The sequence below is a fragment of the Nerophis lumbriciformis genome, linkage group LG01 (assembly GCF_033978685.3).
Source record: "Nerophis lumbriciformis linkage group LG01, RoL_Nlum_v2.1, whole genome shotgun sequence".
Classification (NCBI taxonomy): domain Eukaryota; kingdom Metazoa; phylum Chordata; class Actinopteri; order Syngnathiformes; family Syngnathidae; genus Nerophis; species Nerophis lumbriciformis.
In genome coordinates, this window is record NC_084548.2 from 13,018,794 (window position 1) to 13,038,968 (window position 20,175).

Consider the following 20,175-nt stretch of genomic DNA (forward strand, 5'->3'; position numbering starts at 1 on the left):
TTCAGGAGGAGTAGTGTGGTTTTCATCCTGATCATGGAACTGTGGACCAGCGCTATACTCTCGGAAGAGTCTTCGAGGGTTCATGGGAGTTTGCCCAACCAGTCTACATGCTTTGTGGACTTGGAGAAGGCATCCGACCGTGTCCCTGGGGAATTCCTATGGGAAGTGCTCACAGAGTATGGGGTGTCGGACTGCCTGATTGTAGTGGTCCGCTCTCTGTATGATCGGTGTCAGAGCTTGGTCCGCATTGCCAACAGTAAGTCAGACCCCTTTCCAGTGAGAGTTGAACTCCACCAGGGCTGTCCTTTGTCACTGATTCTGTTCATAACCTTTATGGACATAATTTCTAGGCACAGTCAGGGTGTTGAGGGGATCCAGTTTGGTAGCTGCAGGATTAGGTCTCTGCTTTTTGCGGAGGATGTGGTCTTGCTGGCTTCATCTGGCCAGGACCCTCAGCTCTCACTGGAATCGGTTGGCAGCCGAGTGTGAAGCGAATGGGATGAAAATCTGTACCTCTGAGTCCATAGTTCTCGCCCAGAAAAAGTTGGAGTGCCATATCCGAGTTGAGGAAGAGATATTGCCCAAGTACCTCAGAGTCTTGTTCACAAGTGAGGGTAGAGTGGATTGTGTGATTGACTGTGCGGCATCTGCAGTGATGCGAACCCTGTATCAATCCTTCAATTTACCGGTCGATCTACATTCCTGTCCTGACCTACGGTCATGAGCTTTGGGTTGTGACTGAAATGACAAGATCACGGGTACAAGCGGCCGAAATTAGTTTCCTCCGTCGAGTGGCAGGGGTCTACCCTAGAGATAGGGTAAGAAGCTTTGTTATTTGTGAGGAGTTCAAAGTAAAGCCGTTGTTCCTCCACATCGAGAGGAGCCAGATGAGGTGGTTCGGGCATCTGGACCCTGGGGAGGTGTTTAGGGCACGTCCGACCAGTAGGAGGCCACGAGGAAGACCCAGGACAGGTTGGGGAGACTATGTCCTGGGAATGCCTCGGGATCCCCCGGGATAAGCTGGACGAAGTGGCTGGGGAGAGGGAAGTCTGGGCTTCTCTGCTTAGGCTGCTGCCCCCGTGACCCGACCTCGGATAAGCGGGAGGAGATGGATGGATGAATAGATGGCAACTATAGTAATCAAAATTTGTTATACATATGCGTATTATTCGCAATATTTTTATTTTATTTTTAGTTATATTTTAACTATCCATCCATCCATTTTCTAACGCTTGTAACTATGTATATTTAAAATGTAGGATATTATACTTTATTATCATTTAAAAATAATTCATTATACATAATTTGTCATATACGACAAGTAGAGATATTCTTGTAAAATACTTTACTATATTTCATTGAGTTCCCTATTTTTATTTTCCCATTCTTTGAACTTTCGGTCAAATTTGAACCACAGTACAGACTCATTGAAAGTGTACTACAGTGACACACACACACACACACACACACACACACACACACACACACACACACACACACACACACACACACATACACACACACTCACACACACACACTCTTGAATTTGTTACCTTTTTCAGACCTCCGAACAATGCCTACCTCTTTAGGACCACCCTTTCTAGATATATAAAGATTTGTATTTGCAACATTAATAATATATACATACTATGCAGATATAAAAAAACTTGTTGTGAAAAGTGAGTTGGGATTTCACAAGACAAAGGTCACAATTTTACGAAAAAAACTTGGCAGTGTTATAATAAAAGTCGTAATTTACTCAACGCAAGTCAAAATTTGAGAAGAAAAACTGAACATTTGTGCAATATTTTGACAAAAGTTGGAATATTACTCAATAACAGTCACAATTTTACAAGAAAAGCTTAAAATTCTGGCAATTTTATGAAAAGAGTCGTAATTTTACTCGATAAAAGTCACAATTTTTAAAGAAAACTTTAACATTTTGGCAATATTATAATAATGATCTGACTTTTTACTTTGCAAAGTTATGACAAAAGTCATAATTTTACTCAAAAAATGTCACTACTTTACAAGAACAACAAAAAAATTGGCAATATTGTGATAAAAGTTCAGAATCTTACATGACAAATGTCATCATTTTGCATTAAAAAGTAATAATTTTACATTAAAAAAAAGCAATAATGTTACGAGAAATATTGCAATATTACAGAAACAGAATATGATGAATTGTTCCCAATTTTAAAAGAAAAAAGTCAACACATTGTGAGAAAAAGACTGCTTTTAGTACATTTTTATTTTTATTTTTTGTTGGTAATTGTTTTTTAATTTTCATTATTTACTTCAAGTTATTACAGTATGTCTCTATATACATCCATCCATCCATCCATTTTATACCGCTTGTATACATATTTATTTTATTTTTTAAATTAATTTTGGCCAAAGGGGGAGCACTTAAAATTATTACACACACTTGTTATTTCATATGTTGGCCAGAGGGGGAACACTTTTAAAACCGACACACAGTCAATTTGAAAAATCCCTCCTTTTTGGGACCAGCCTCATTTTGACAGATTTCACCACCAGGGGTGCAAATGAGACATTCTCTATGAAATGCAATGGTTTTGCGTATTGGGATTATGATTTCGGTCCTAACTTGTTCACCGGTCCTCAAATGGAAGGTACTTTTCCTCGTTGATGTCTCAAGAAGGGTAGTAATACAAGAACACACACACACACACACACGCACATACACACACACACACACACACACATATAGTATGAGTGACCTGTTGCTCCAGGTGTCGTAGCGAAGTGTAACATGATGGCTGTTTGTCGTCTTTGCTGCTCCTCCTTACTGACAGTTGAAGTCTGGTCTCTCCCAATGCCCACACACTAACAACACAACACAACACAACACACATTAACATACAATTTCTTGGTGTACAAGCTACTGAATAAGTACATAATGTACACATCATGTCCATCACCAAAAATGATTCCCGGGCACGGTCACCGCTGCTGCTCACTGCTCCCCTCACCTCCCATGGGGTGATCAAGGGTGATGGGTCAAATGCAGAGAATAATTTCGCCACACCTAGTGTGTGTGTGTGTGTGTGTGTGTGTGTGTGTGTGTGTGTGTGTGTGTGTGTGTGTGTGTGTGTGTGTGTGTGTGTGTGTGTGACAATCATTGATACTTTAACTTTAATTTTTAACTTATATAGTAACTTAATAGCAAGGACGTGCGAATAGCAAATAATAAAACCTCAAATAAGAAATGTTATTTCTGCGTTATTAAAACCTCTTTTTTTAAATTTACTAGAGTAAAAATCCCCAAATTTGCACACAAGCCGATCATTCAGCATGTGCTGCTGCTTCACACTGCAAAAAGTCAGTGTTCAAAAACAATTGAAAAAAATACAAAAATTAGGGGTATTTTATTTGAACTAAGCAAAATTATCTGCCAATAGAACAAGAAAATTTGGCTTGTCAAGACTTTCCAAAACAAGTCAAATTAAAGCTGCAAGCAGCGATGTGCCAGCTTTTTTTGAAACATGTTGCAGGCATTAAACTCCAAATGAGCTAATATTTGCAAAAAATAACAACGTCTACCAGTCCGAACGTTAAGTATCTTGTCTTTGCAGTCTATTCGATTGAATATAGGTTTGCAAATCATTGTATTCTGTTTTTATTTACCGTACCATTTACACAATGTGCCAACTTCACTGGTTTTGGGTTTTGTACAAAATACATTTTCATGGAGGATAGATAGTGCTGCGTTATACAGAAGACAGAAAGGTAAGAAACACTCCAATGACTTTATAAAAGCATATGTGACCAAAAAGAATTTGTAACGACTTTATCCAAAACTTTTTGGTCTCATTTATAACATCAAAATATCATTATTATAATGTTTCTATGAGAGTGAATTACTCCCTTCGTTTTCTTGTTAGTTTAATATGCAAGCTGTATCAACAAAGATGAGGGAATATGAATTTAAGTAAAAACAGAAATAAAACACCAAAGGCGTCTTTGCTTCACCTGGTGTAAAGATCACTATATTCATGTTGTATCTCTCAGCCAAAACAATTTGGTGTTTTTCCAGTGCACTCTTTCCACACACCAAACTGAGCCTGTTCAGCCTGTTATTTGATGACACGTAATGTTTTGTTTAATGATTTAATCATTCCTATTAACTTCATGTTATATTCATGTCGACCACAAAACAGGTGTTTCTCTCTGCATGATGACGTCTGCAAATCTTGTAGTGTTTTACTCAAACTACCATGCAGTTTAAAGGGGAACATTATCACAATTTCAGAATTGTTAAAACCATTAAAAATCAGTTCCCAGTGTCTTATTTTATTTTTCTAAGTTTTTTTCTAAATTTTACCCATCACGCAATATCCCTAAAAAAAGCTTCAAAGTGCCTGATTTTAACCATCGTTATATACACCCGTCCATTTTCCTGTGACGTCACATAGTGATGCCAACACAAACAAACATGGCGCATAGAACAGCAAGGTATAGCGACATTAGCTCGGACTCAGACTCGGATTTCAGCGGCTTAAGCGATTCAACAGATTACGCATGTATTGAATTGGATGGTTGTAGTGTGGAGGCAGGTAGCGAAAAACGAAAATTGAAGAAGAAACTGAAGCTATTGAGCCATATCGGTTTGAACCGTATGCAAGCGAAACCGACGAAAACGACACGACAGCCAGCGACACGGGAGAAAGCGAGGACGAATTCAGCGATCGCCTTCTAACCAACGATTGGTATGTGTTTGTTTGGCATTAAAGGAAACTAACAACTATGAACTAGGTTTACAGCATATGAAATACATTTGGCAACAACATGCACTTTGAGAGTGCAGACAGCCCAATTTTCATCAATGAATATATTCTGTAGACATACCCTCATCCGCGCTCTTTTCCTGAAAGCTGATCTGTCCAGTTTTGGAGTTGATGTCAGCAGGCCAGGGAAGTTAGGGTCGATAGGGGGTTTAGCTCGCTCGTCTGCGGGAACAAACTGCCGCCATTGCTTGCCGTGCTACCGAGGTCCTTTGTCCCTGAATTGCTCACACACTCCGGCAGATTCAATGGGGGTCTGGCGGCAGATTTCTTTGACTTTATCGTTGGAAATGCATCTGCTTTGAGTGTCGCAGGATATCCACACATTCTTGCCATCTCTGTCGTAGCATAGCTTTTGTCGGTAAAGTGTGCGAAACAAACGTCCAATTTCTTGCCACTTTCGCATCTTTGGGCCACTGGTGCAACTTGAATCCGTCCCTGTTCGTGTTGTTACACCCTCCGACAACACACCGACGAGGCATGATGTCTCCAAAGTACGGAAAACAGTCGAAAAAACGGAAAATAACAGAGCTGATTTGACTCGGTGTTTGAGAAAATGGCGGATTGCTTCCCGATGTGAAGCCACGTTGTGACGTCATCGTTCCGAGAGCGAATATTAGAAAGGCGTTTAATTCGCCAAAAGTCACCAATTTAGAGTTCGGAAATCGGTTAAAAAAATATATGGTCTTTTTTCTGCAACATCAAGGTATATATTGACGCTTACATAGGTCTGGTGATAATGTTCCCCTTTAATGCTGTTTATCCATTTTTACACACCTAATTTGGCAAAAGTGTGGCCACTCGGTGGCTGAGTTGCTGTTGTTCCCAAACTCTTCCATTTTCTTATAATAAAGTTGACTTTGGAATATTTAGAAGCAAGGAAGTTTCATGACTGGATTTGTTGCATAGGTGGCATCTTATGACAGTTCCACGCTGGAAATCACTGAGCTCCTGAGAGCGGCCTATTCTTTCATAAATGTTTGTAGAAACAGTCTCCAAGCCTAAGTGCTTGGTTGTATACACCTGTTACAATATGATTGTTACGTTGATACTCCAGCATATTACAAACCCTGTTTCCATATGAGTTGGGAAATTGTGTTAGGTGTAAATATAAACGGAATACAATGATTCGCAAATCATTTTCAACCCATATGCAGTTGAAAATGCTACAAAGACAACATATTTGATGTTATTTTTTGCAAATAATCATTAACTTCAGAATTTATTGCCAGCAACACGTGACAAAGAAGTTGGGAAAGGTGGCAATAAATACTGATAAAGTTTAGGAATGCTCATCAAACACTTATTTGGAACATCCCACAGGTGAACAGGCAAATTGGGAACAGGTGGGTGCCATGATTGGGTATAAAAGTAGATTCCATGAAATGCTCAGTCATTCACAAACAAGGATGGGGCGAGGGTCACCACTTTGTCAACAAATGCGTGAGCAAATTGTTGAACAGTTTAAGAAAAACCTTTCTCAACCAGCTATTGCAAGGAATTTAGGGATTTCACCATCTACGGTCCGTAATATCATCAAAGGGTTCAGAGAATCTGGAGAAATCACTGCACGTAAGCAGCTAAGCCTGTGACCTTCGATCCCTCAGACTGTACTGCATCAACAAGCAACATCAGCGTGTAAAGGATATCACCACATGGGCTCAGGAACACTTCAGAAACCCACTGTCAGTAACTACAGTTGGTCGCTACATCTGTAAGTGCAAGTTAAAACTTTCCTATGCAAGGCGAAAACCGTTTATCAACAACACCCAGAAACGCCGTCGGCTTCGCTGGGCCTGAGCTCATCTAAGATAAAGTTAAAGTTAAAGTACCAATGATTGTCACACACACACTAGGTGTGGCGAGATTATTCTCTGCATTTGACCCATCACCCTTGATCACCCCCTGGGAGGTGAGGGGAGCAGTGGGCAGCAGCGGTGGCCGCGCCCGGGAATCATTTTGGTGATTTAACCCCCAATTCCAACCCTTGATGCTGAGTGCCAAGCAGGGAGGTAATGGGTCCCATTTTTATAGTCTTTGGTATGACTCACTTTGGACTGATACAAAGTGGAAAAGTGTTCTGTGGTCTGACGAGTCCACATTTCAAATTGTTTTTGGAAACTGTGGACGTCGTGTCCTCCGGACCAAAGAGGAAAAGAACCATCCGGATTGTTATAGGCGCAAAGTTGAAAAGCCAGCATCTGTGATGGTATGGGGGTGTATTAGTGCCCAAGACATGGGTAACTTACACATCTGTGAAGGCGCCATTAATGCTGAAAGGTACATACAGGTTTTGGAGCAACACCCAAGCAACGTTACCATGGACGCCCCTGCTTATTTCCGCAAGACAATGCCAAGCCACGTGTTACATCAACGTGGCTTCATAGTAAAAGAGTGTGGGTACTAGACTGGCCTGCCTGTAGTCCAAACCTGTCTCCCATTGAAAATATGTGGCGAATTATGAAGCCTAAAATACCACAACGGAGACCCCCGGACTGTTGAACAACTTAAGCTGTACATCAAGCAAGAATGGGAAAGAATTCCACCTGAGAAGCTTAAAAAATGTGTCTCCTCAGTTCGCAAACGTTTACTGAGTGTTGTTAAAAGGAAAGGCCATGTAACACAGTGGTGAACATGCCCTTTCCCAACTACTTTCGCACGTGTTGCAGCCATGAAATTCTAAGTAAAAAAATAAAGTTTATCAGTTTGAACATCAAATATGTTGTCTTTGTAGTGCATTCAACTGAATATGGGTTGAAATGGATTTGCAAATCATTGTATTCCGTTTATATTTACATCTAACACAATTTCCCAACTCATATGGGAACGGGGTTTGTAGTAGCTGAAAGCTTTAATAACTACTGTGTAAATATTGGACCAAATCTGTTACAAACACACATCGCTGCAGTAATTGTGACCTTGAGATGCAGGAAACAGGTGGCGACGTGCACGTAAGAAGAGTCTTTAATTATTGCTATTATTTTCACAGGCAATTGCAGCAAAGAATTGGCAAGCTTGACAAAAGCTAAGACATGCAAATCAGCCTAACAAGTCACCTGACAGTTTGAAATGACAAACCTAAACATCCATCCATTTTCTACCGCTTGTCCCTTTTTGGGGTCGCGGGGGGTGCTGGAGCCTATCTCAGCTGCATTCGGGTAGTAGGCGGGGTACACCCTGGACAAGTCGCCACCTCATCACAGGGCCAACACGGATAGACAGACAACATTCACACTCACATTCACACACTAGGGCCAATTTAGTGTTGCCAATCAACCTATCCCCAGGTGCATGTCCGTCTGCCTGAACAATGCGATTATGACTGGCCTTTAGATAACACGCATGCCTAATGGTGAAGCATCTTACCACGAATTGATTAACATGAACCCGACTTGAACAAGTTGAAAAACGTATCCGGGTGTTACCATTTCGCGGTCAATTATACGGAATATGTACTGTACTACTGTGCAATTTACTAATAAAAGTTTCAATCAATCAATCAATCAATCTTATAACAGAGAACAAGATGCTGCTGTTTCAACAGTGCAGCAGGCGGCCAACTTTCTGCAACCAAAGGGTGTGAATGTTAACAACGTGTAATCATGCATTCCAAAATAAGGAACAACGCCACACCTGTCATCATCATTAAGTCCACCAACAAAAAACACAATGTGGCTTTGCTGACGCAGCCAGTCAAACTGAAGGGAACACACGTCCACATCAATGTGCACCTGACAAAGCGCAAGGCTGACATCCCCAAGAAGGACCGCGCGTTGAAGAAGCATGGGAAAATCCAGAGCACTTGCATTGCCAACTGTAAAATCTACATCAAGTTTAAATGGCGGACAGGAAGAAGCCAAAGTACTTGTTGTTAAAGACTTTAAATACTGAAGATGACATTATCTCGACTTAAAGGACATAAAAGATACAACTCATGAGGACTTGTTGCATCTAAAGCCAACAACAGCAAAAATAACAGATTATTGACAGATTCTACAATATTAAGGAATACATAACATTCATTGACTACCACCAATAAGTTATTACGTGAAAAAATGTTCCCTTTTTTCAAACCGGAAGTGAACTCAATGTAAAATGTAAAAGTTATGGTGTTAATGAACTATCAGTAAAATACATGGAGAAGGGGTTGTGTCAGGTTCAAACACTGATGACATCTATTAAACAAGACAAGAAACAAGGAATTAAACAGAGACAGAATTGAATTTGGCTCAATTGAGGAGAGCGCGTCTGGGCTGTACTCTTGTACAGTCTCCATCACGCTCTGGCAAAAGATTGTACGCCCCTTCTTTTATTTGGACTTTCCCTGATTACATGGCAACAGCTGTTTCTAAGGGACAGGGGTCGTAAACAGCCATCGCCTTTGATTACAAAACAGTTCAAAAGAACAGGTCGTAATAAACAGTTCAAAGAAGAGGTCGTAAAACAGTTCACAGAAAAGGTTGCCTGGTCCTGTTTCCTCTCCGCTTTTGTAGTTCTTGGGTCAAGACAATATCTTTTTGTTGATTACAATACATGAAATAAACAGAACATCCTACACAGTGGAGTTTTACAAGCCTTCTGCTTGGTATGATTTAAGACAGATTTTGTCTGCTCGCCGGGAACTCATTGAAACACAAAGTTTTGTGATAAATTAGATACAATTATTCTGACAGGTTGCATTAAATATCAACTTTGCTTCTACCTACTCCTCTGCAGATATGTTGAACTGTGCAAATCTAGCCACATTATGTTCCTTAATGTAACTTATTGAACATGTCTGAAACTGACCAATCCTAACCATACGCACCATAAAATTAATATCAATATCTGTACATTAAACTGTAACAAATGTATTTTTTTCAGAAATTCCTGCACACAAACCAATCATGAGGGCTTCAGCGTAGGGATGATGTTTGATAAGAAATTATCGAGTTCGAGCCTATTATCGAACCCTCTTATCGAACCGATTCCTTATCGATTCTCTTATCGAGTCCAGATAGGTTGTTGTATATGGAAAAAAACACACAATATTTGGTTTAACAAAAGCTCACTTTTATTATATAAGAAAAAAATAAAATCTAATAAATAAATAAATATTGACTGTTACCCCCCTAAAAAAATAAAATAAAATAAATAAATATTGACTGTTGTTACCCAAAGCATATTAAGTGGGGTTTTTCAGAAAAACTAATATATACAGTAACAGCTTTTTCCCTCAGGCCGTAAGACTCTTGAACGCATCATAATTAAATTATCCCCTCAACTCCCCCCAAAATGGATTAACTCGCTGGAATAAAAAAGACAATATAACATACATCCATAAACGTGGACGCATGTGAAAAAGTGCAATATATTTACAGTAATCTGTTTATTTATTTATACATATTTATATATATTTATTTATTTTATATGTATATTTATATATTATTTATATATATTTATTTATTTATATATGCACCCTACTGCTTTTTTATGTTGCACTACCATGAGCTTATGTAACGAAATTTCGTTCTTATCTGTGCTGTAAAGTTCAAATTTGAATGACAATAAAAAGGAAGTCTAAGTCTAAGTCTAAACTACGGTGAGTTCAAGGACTGCCAAAATTAGTAGGACAAAACGGTGCTCGCCAAATACTCTCATCAGAGAATTATGTTTGGATTTCTGACAATCAGGGAGGTTTGTGTCATGTTGTCCTCATACAGAAGCCCTATTAAAACAAAAATATATCCCCCCCCCCATCTTTTTCTATTTTCATACATTTTTTTAAAAAGATCCAGGGAGCCAGTAGGGCGGCGCTAAAGAGCCGCATGTGGCTCTTTAGCGCTGCAGGTTGCAGACCCCCGGTCTAAGAGAAAGAGGGCGTGGCTTGCTGCTGGTCTGCTTGCACAATGTCGCTAAAATATTGTTTGCTGATACATTTTTACACCATGAGTTTCTAGTCGGAGAATGATATCAATCATCAATCAATGTTCATTTATATAGCCCTAAATCATAAATGTCTCAAAGGGCTGCACAAGCCACAACGACATCCTCGGTTCAGAGCCCACATAAGAGCAAGGAAAAACTCACAACCCAGTGGGACGTCGATGTGAATGACCATGAGAAACCTTGGAGAGGACCGCAGATGTGGGTGACCCCCCCCTCTCTAGGGGAGACCGGATGCAATGGACGTCGAGTGGGTCTGACATAATATTGTGAAAGTCCAGTCCATAGTGGATCTAACATAATAGTGATGTTAATGGTATGTGTTGTGTTTGAGAAAAACAGACATATGTCGAAGTTGAACACTTTGTTAGCACAAGATTGGCAATAAAAGTTAAAAGACGTGTCGTACTTTCTGACTTTTTGTGGACACAACAACAACACAATAAGATGAAAAACGACACATTCAGTAATTATTTTTAGAGTGCACCCAAATATTGAGTACACAATATCGCTTTTCACGCAAATGTTGAATGATTGTTTCATTCCATTCAATAATTTGTGCATTTAAAGCACAAAGTCTGCCTGCCTGTGTTTAGGGACCCTCCTCGGAAAAATCTGACCAATCACAGGATTTTTGGAAGGTGCACGCAAGCCTTGCGGGAGGCTACGCAGGGGTAGGGGGCAAGATGGCGTTGCCTACGCTAGTTACGTGACACCAGGCTTTTAAAACAATGCAAGTTTTATTTACCAGTTGGAATGCAAAAAAATAAAAAATACATCATGTCTTTCATATTGACTGTGAACGATAAGGCAAATTTCCCCAAATTCCCAAAACAAGATATTTTAGTTTCCCCCACATACTGTAGAAAATCTTGTTTAAAAATTCTGCAACATCCAGAGGATGCTTAATTTATAAATCGCAAGTAGAATAATGCTTGTTTTCAGAATAAACTCCTTATTTCTGATTTAAAAGTCCGGCTAATTTCTAGATATACAAAACTTAATTTTGGCTGTCTTATCAAGTAAAACTAACTAGCTAAATGGACAGATAATTTCACTAGTTTTTTTGTTTTTTTCCCCACAAATATAGTCTTTTAATCTTATATTTTGTCAGCTCTTTTTTTGCAGTATACATTTGCTTGTTCCAACCAAGTTAGGGGTTCATATTTGAAACTTTCTAAATGGAAATATACATTTTAAGACCATTGTTTTGAAGCTTGGGCTACATATTTCTGTAACCTCCCATGAAGAACAACAGAAACCAATTGATTTGGATATATTTTTTATTTCTTGGTGGCTACTGAACTAAACAGTACTTTGAAGTAAACATTGTACACATTTTAGCTGTATGCATGTTCGAAGTAAACTTAAACCATAACCACAAAGTTGGGCCCCAGTGTTGAAAAAGTTAAGAAGTTGTGTTCTGGAAGATGTGATGGGCTGATTAGTGATCACAGCACGCTTCTTGGCCGCAAACAAAGTTGAACCTGAAGAAGCAACTTGCAGGGGACCATCGACCTAAAAAGAAAAAGTTTGAAACATGACACTACATTCAATCATAATTAAATTGCTTTCACTGATTATACTCATACCAGATGAATTGATGTACACACAGTCACCAAAAAAGAAAGGTGAGAAAAAGTTCTGGAAATCAAGGGGGCTGCCGTCGGTCCAGATAAAGACTTGCTCCTGCGAGACAAAGTCACATTTCAACGACGCCTAAAAATAACGACTGCATGCAATTTAATGTATTGCTTTGACATGTTTTTATGTTAAAAACATTATTAGCCTCAAACAATATCACCATGAAACATCAGACATGCAACTACTCCGATACTGAATACCGAACAAAAGACTACTAGTAAAGATTTTACCGTGACTGCATCAGTGAGTCCAATCCAGGCGGGCTGAAAACCGTCATCCCGAACCAGTTGAGTCACGACGGCATTTTTAACCGCATCGGTGATTGAGGCCAGGTTCCCACCAAGAGCGTTGCAGAATTTCTGATGGAAGAAACAGAAGGAAACAAACAAATTAATTTTTTATTACAAGGGGATCTTGTCACATTCTGCCTGACAGTTGAGTTTTGTTTTGGTAAATCCATGTTTTGTGTTCTAAGTTTCCTGCATAAGCCATACTTGCCAACCTTGAGACCTCCGATTTCGGGAGGTGGGGTGGGGGGTGGGGGGCGTGGCTAAGAGGGGAGGAGTATATTTACAGCTAGAAATCACCAAGTCAAGTATTTTATATATATATAAATATATATATATATATATATATATATATATATATATATATATATATATATATATATATATATATATATATATATATATATATATATATATATATATAAGAAATACTTGAATTTCAGTGTTCATTTATTTACACATATACTTGTTGAGTTAAGGGTTGAATTGTCCATCCTTGTTCTATTCTCTGTCACTATTTTTCTAACCATGCTGAACACCCTGTCTGATGATGCATTGCTGTGTGGCACGCACAAAAGTGCTTTCATCAAATGCACTAGATGGCAGTATTGTCCTGTTTAAGAGTGTCACAACATTGCTGTTTACGGCAGACGAACTGCTTTACGGTAGACCAAAAGGTGACTGCTGTTGTTGTGTGTTGGTTACCGCGCTGGGAGGACGTTAATGAAACTGCCTAACAATAAACCCACATAAGGAACCAAGAACTCGCCCTCGATCATTCTAGAGTTATAACGTCATTGGGCAGGCACACCGTTTATATTGGGGGAAAGCGGACTCAGGGCCGCATGGACCTGAGTCCGCCTGAATTTCGGGAGATTTTCGGGAGATAATTTGTCCCGGGAGGTTTTTGGGAGAGGCGCTGAATTTCGGGAGTCTCCCGGAAAATCCGGGAGGGTTGGCAAGTATGGCATAAGCTCCCTGTCTTTCATTCAGCAATTAACCTAACTAAGATGCTGGATTATTCTCCCTCGGAAGCCACACCATCGCTACTGCGCCTGCACGACTACTCCTTGTTCCAAGTTATTAATTTTCCTTGTTTTTCCAGGACAAATCACACTTTTCTGGCTGATATATTTTTAAAATGTAGCTCATTTCCCCTTTTATCTATTTAATTTTTTTCACAATTGAGGTAGAAATGAAACGTTGATTCGAAACGTTGAATCTAAATCTAATGTTTTACATAACCTGGCAAAAGATTCCCAGGAATCGAAACACGAGAAACCGCTTTTAAACAAGAACCAATTTTAGATTCCCACCCCTTTTGGCTCAAAAATGTTGTCGACCAATGCGGTAGACGACCAAAGACTGGAAAGTAAAAACTACTTTGTAGAAGTGATGAATAAACAGCCGAAACAAATAGATGACTGATTCTAACTGGTTTAGCGTTACGTCAGAACTGCTGTGGGAAATTGTTGCGTACTGTACCTCTGCATCAGAAAAACTCCTGCGATTCTCTTGCAGGATGTAACAGTGGCCTTCCACCTGAGTCCATCCCGGAGCACAGCAACCTGCAACACAATTGTTATTTTAGGCTAAAAAAAAAACCAGAAACAAACATTCAATAATTCTCAGCTACCAACCTTTTTTTTTCTTTTCTTCAGGCAAAGCCCACTGAAAAGAGCATTACCAAAACATGAACATGGCAATAAATGACAGAGAATATTAAATGTTAATTCAAGTTAGTCGGGGAGATTTGGACATACAGTTCCAGCTATCAGTCCACTGATCCCACAGAGGAGGAAGAGAAACCGCATCTGTGCAAGGATAGAAAAATACGGTTATGTTAAAAAATTGTCACATGAAACAAAGTTGGACTAGTAAGATGTAAAGTTGTGTCGTTTTACCTTTGCAGTGAAGATGCTTCATGCTGAGGACGACTTTGAACCACCTTTTTATGTCAACTTGACACAGCCCTAGAATGTTCTGTATGTTAATTATGCAACGATTTTCCGCAAAAAAACCCAAACATGAAAGGCTTCATTTAATTAGCTAATTGAGTTAAATCATTAAAATGTAATTAACGTAGAGAACAGGTGCAGTCCAAATTGTTCACTTGAAACTGTCCACAAAATGTTCACTTGTGGTGAGGTGTGGCACTGACACATTTGAAGTTTTATTTTTACTTAAAACCATTGGGCTCTAATTAATGTGGAAACAGGTTGGTTAAGGTTAGGAGGCAGTTTTGGAAAGATCACATTTGAAACGTTATTGGCCCTGCGACAAGGTGGCGACTTGTCCAGGGTGTACCCCACGTTCCACCTGAATGCAGCTGGGATAGGCTCCAGCCACCCCCGTAACCCTAAGAGGGACAAGCAGTAGAACATGGATGGATGGTTGAATTATAGTTATTAACGCCTTATTTTCTGTCCTCGGACCACATACGTTTGAATCAAATATGGCAGCTCTGGCGTTGGTCTCCCAGTAATAATGCATACCTGCCAACTTTTGAAATCAGAAAAACCTAGTAGCCAGGGTCCAAAATGATTATTAGCATTCAGACAGGTTAAAATGATGCTAAAACCATCACTTTTCTATCAGTCACAGTGACTTTTCAAAACAAAAATATTACAGCAAAAATCATATGGGTTGATTGACATGTTTATTCTGTAAGCTAACTTCAATAGTTTGAAATTATTTTGACAGTTAATGCCAGTTATCCTGTACCTTTCACAAGACTTCAATTTTTTAATTGAAAGTATAAACAGTATAAACACTTTTTACAGTAAACAAATGGTAAAACAGTACTAAACTATTCCATTAAAAAAAAAATTGGTGTCATTATTAACTTTCTCTCCAAGCTTGTATAATCTACTGCCTTGTTCAATTGTAAAAAATATTCTGTGCCTAAAATTCACATTTCTATCACAATGATCAAACTGTAAACATGGTAAGCTAACTTCATTAAAAGTAATAGTCCTGTCAATAGCATGGAATTACAATTCAAATGTAGTTTTTTTGTAAGCCTTTCAAAAGAATTCAAAATATGAAAAATTAATGAAAATTCATTTAAGCCATCAGACACTTGAAAAATGGCACATCACATCTCTAATGTAATCATTTTAACTTTTCAACAGAAATAGCACTGCAAAAATATTAAGGACATACTTCTGTATTTTGGTAGTTATGCTGTCAACATTTAACAAGATTTCTTCAACTTGGACTTGAAAGCATAAATAGTATAAACACTTTTAACAGTATAACAGTACTAAACAATTCCAATAGATAACATTGGTGTCATTACCTTTTTGTGGCTAAAATCCATCCAAAGAATCTGTTTGGGCGACGAAAAACGTTGAAAGTTTTCCACTTGTATCGCTAGCAACGGCATTAGACTTGTGTTTTTTTGTCCCAACGTGGTCTTTTACATCGCTAATTCCTCCGTGTCCGATCGAAAAATCTTGTCTGCACAAGGTGCAATTCGCGTAGTTTTCACCCTTTTTGGAACGGATAATTATTCCCGGATAGGCTTTTGAATATTCTTCACGGAATGACTGCAGTTTTCTTTTCGGTTTAAGACTCGTTTGCGATTTTTCTCCGGCTGATTCCATGATCGTTCGCTCTTTTGGAAACAATGGCAACTGGTGCCTCGTGCTTGGCAGCGGTGCTATAAATAGCCTCGCGCATGGCATTCGGAATGGCTCGATAGGAAGTTACGGGAAGCAGTGTCGATTCTCATTGTTGTTACGCGATTTCGTGAATAAAACTTAAAAAGGTCGTGGTTTAACTCTTATCTTACTGACAGGATGCAATGCGTCTCCCATAATAATGTGACCTCGGACTATGTTAAGGTAACGTGCGGAGTTCCTCAGGGTTCGGTTCTTGGCCCTGCACTCTTTAGTATTTACATGCTGCCGCTAGGCGACATCATACGCAAATACGGTGTTAGCTTTCATTGCTATGCTGATGACACCCAACTCTACATGCCCCTAAAGCTGACCAACACGCCGGATTGTAGTCAGCTGGAGGCGTGTCTTAATGAAATTAAACAATGGATGTCCGCTAACTTCTTGCAACTCAACGCCAAGAAAACGGAAATGCTGATTATCGGTCCTGCTAAACACCGACATTTATTTAATAATACCACCTTAACATTTGACAACCAAACAATTACACAAGGCGACTCGGTAAAGAATCTGGGTATTATCTTCGACCCAACTCTCTCGTTTGAGTCACACATTAAGAGTGTTACTAAAACGGCCTTCTTTCATCTCCGTAATATCGCTAAAATTCGTTCTATTTTATCCACTAGCGACGCTGAGATCATTATTCATGCGTTCGTTACGTCTCGTCTCGACTACTGTAACGTATTATTTTCGGGTCTCCCCATGTCTAGCGTTAAAAAATTACAGTTGGTACAAAATGCGGCTGCTAGACTTTTGACAAGAACAAGAAAGTTTGATCATATTACGCCTATACTGGCTCACCTGCACTGGCTTCCTGTGCACTTAAGAAGTGACTTTAAGGTTTTACTACTTACGTATAAAATACTACACGGTCTAGCTCCGTCCTATCTTGTCGATTGCATTGTACCATATGTCCCGGCAAGAAATCTGCGTTCAAAGAACTCCGGCTTATTAGTGATTCCCAGAGCCCAAAAAAAGTCTGCGGGCTATAGAGCGTTTTCTATTCGGGCTCCAGTACTATGGAATGCCCTCCCGGTAACAATTAGAGATGCTACCTCAGTAGAAGCATTTAAGTCCCATCTTAAAACTCATTTGTATACTCTAGCCTTTAAATAGCCCCCCTGTTAGACCAGTTGATCTGCCGTTTCTTTTCTTTTCTCCTCTGCTCCCCTTTTCTTTGAGGGGGGGGGGGCACAGGTCCGGTGGCCATGGATGAAGTGCTGGCTGTCCAGAGTCGGGACCCGGGGTGGACCGCTCGCCTGTGCATCGGCTGGGAACATCTCTACGCTGCTGATCCGTCTCCGCTCGGGATGGTGTCCTGCTGGCCCCACTATGGACTGGACTCTTACTATTATGTTGGATCCACTATGGACTGGACTCTCACAATATTATGTGAGACCCACTCGACATCCATTGCTTTCGGTCTCCCCTAGAGGGGGGGGGTTACCCACATATGCGGTCCTCTCCAAGGTTTCTCATAGTCATTCACATCGACGTCCCACTGGGGTGAGTTTTTCCTTGCCCGTATGTGGGCTTTGTACCGAGGATGTCGTTGTGGCTTGTGCAGCCCTTTGAGACACTTGTGATTTAGGGCTATATAAATAAAGATTGATTGATTGATTGATTGAAAAAAAAAAAAGTTTTTTAATTAATGAAAAACCGTATTTTTTATCATTGCAACCGTAACCCGGAATAGGTTGATGAAAACCGTACTAATTACGGGAAAACCGGAGTAGTTGGCAGGTATGATAATGACTTCTTGCTTTGGTTGAAAGTCCAGTCTTGAAAAATGTCTTATTTTAGAGATCAAATCCTGCATTTTTAGGGCGAAAAAGCGTCACAGTTTGCGGGAAGCGTAGCAGTTGTTGTCTGTTGTTTTCTTCTTCTACTTCTTGGGGGTTAAACAGTGTTGGCAGTTCATTAACTTTTGAAGTGCAAGTTGACAATATATCGCCCCCTATCTTGAGGCAGAGGTACTTGCTGCCTCATGGCCTGCCTTTTCGCCGCGGCAACAAGCACGCGCCCTCTCGCACGCACACGCGTGGAGGCACTTCCTGTGTCTGCCTCACTTCCGCAATTTTGACCATGAAAATTAACACAATACACAGAAACCACACCACAATCACATAGACAGCAGAGACCAAAAGATAAATATTAAAAGTAATTTTATTGTATTACTTCGTTTGTGAACATCTCATGGTTAAGCCTTTTACCCCCACCCATTTTTACAACATTGGAAAACGTTTGCCCAACCTGTCTACATGTGCTTTCGACCGTGTACCCCGGGAAGTCCTGTGGGGAGTGCTCAGAGAGTATGGGATATCGGACTGTCTATTGTGGTAGTCCGCTCCCTGTATGATCAGTGTCAGAGCTTGGTCCGCATTGCCGGCAGTAAGTCTGACCCGTTTCCAGTGAGGGTTGGACTTTGCCAAGGCTGCCCTTTGTCTCCGATTCTGTTTATAACTTTTATGGACATAATTTCCAGGCGCAGTCAGGGCGTTGAGGGGATCCGGCTTGGAGGCTGCAGGATTAGGTCTCTGCTTTTTGCAGATGAAGTGGTCCTGATGGCTTTAACTGGCCAGGATCTTCAGCTCTCACTGGATCGGTTCGCAGCCGAGTGTGAAGCGACTGGGATGAGAATCAGTACCTCCAAGTCCGAGTCCATGGTTCTCGGCGGGGAAAGGGTGGAGTGCCATCTCCAGATTGGAGAGGAGATCTTGCCCCAAGTGGAGGAGTTCAAGTACCTAGGAGTCTTGTTCACGAGTGAGGGAAGAGTGGATCGTGAGATCGACAGGCAGATCGGTGCGGCGTCTTCAGTAATGCGGACGCTGTATCGATCCGCTGTGGTGAAGAAGGAGCTGAGCCGGAAGGCAAAGCTCTCGATTTACCGGTCGATCTGCGTTCCCATCCTCACCTATGGTCATGAGCTTTGGGTTATGACCGAAAGGACAAGATCACGGGTACAAGCAGCCAAAATGAGTTTCCTCCCCCTGGTGGCGGGTCTCTCCCTTAGAGATAGGGTGAGAGGCTCTGTCATCCGGGAGGAGCTCAGAGTAAAACCGCTGCTCCTCCACATTGAGAGGAGCCAAATGAGGTGGTTCGGGCATCTGCTCAGGATGCCACTCGAACGCCTCCCTCGGGAGGTGTTTAGGGCACGTCCGACTGGCAGGAGGCCACGGGGAAGACCCAGGACACTTCGGGAAGACTATGTCTCACGGCTGGCCTGGGAACGCCTCGGGATCCTCCGGGAGGAGCTGGACGAAGTGGCTGGGGAGAGGGAAGTCTGGGCTTCTCTACTTAGGCTGCTGCCCCCGCGACCCGACCTCGGATAAGCGGAAGAAAATGGATGGATGGATGGAAAACGTGAGTAAAACGCAGGCTTCTCAGGGGGTGGGATAACTCCTCTAAATTTCTGGCTTAGAATGGCCAAAGGTATAGATATGTGTGTCCAAGTTAAAGGACATGGCGGGCTGTCTTCTTCTAATGGATTTATAACAATCTATGCAAGCTGGGTTACATTAGCTGTGGTCTAAACCACTATCAGAAATGCAGGCAATATTACATACAGATAATATGTCATCAGAAATGTATATTTAAATTCAATACACAGAGGACATAAGTATAATAAATTTAGAGCTCAGATATACCTACAAATGAGGCATAATGATGCAATGCGTACAGAAAGCTAGCCTAAATAGCATGTTAGCGTCGATTAGCTTGAAGTCATGCACTCACCAAGTCAATAACATCAACAAAGTTCACCTTTGTGCATTCACACACAACATAAAACGTTTGGTGGACAAAATGAGACAAAGCATGAGTGGC

At 40.6% G+C, this 20,175-nt stretch overlaps 2 protein-coding genes across 2 annotated transcripts in view; both read right to left on the reverse strand.

The window, feature by feature from the left end:
* Positions 1-20,175, reverse strand: part of LOC133616084 (rho guanine nucleotide exchange factor 7) — a 76,481-nt gene that overhangs the window by 13,923 nt on the left and 42,383 nt on the right. Inside the window, exon 2 of the mRNA XM_061975165.2 lies at positions 2,748-2,853. Coding sequence (XP_061831149.1) covers positions 2,748-2,853 — 106 coding nt within the window. The remainder of the gene's footprint in view (positions 1-2,747; positions 2,854-20,175) is intronic.
* On the reverse strand, positions 12,115-14,536 carry LOC133612846 (lectin-like). Its single transcript, XM_061970491.1, has 6 exons — positions 14,431-14,536; positions 14,308-14,338; positions 14,153-14,235; positions 12,611-12,739; positions 12,329-12,425; positions 12,115-12,254 (listed from the first exon to the last, which is right to left on the reverse strand). Exons 1-6 carry the CDS (start codon positions 14,479-14,481, stop codon positions 12,181-12,183), a joined length of 465 nt encoding a protein of 154 aa, XP_061826475.1. The 5' UTR covers positions 14,482-14,536; the 3' UTR covers positions 12,115-12,180.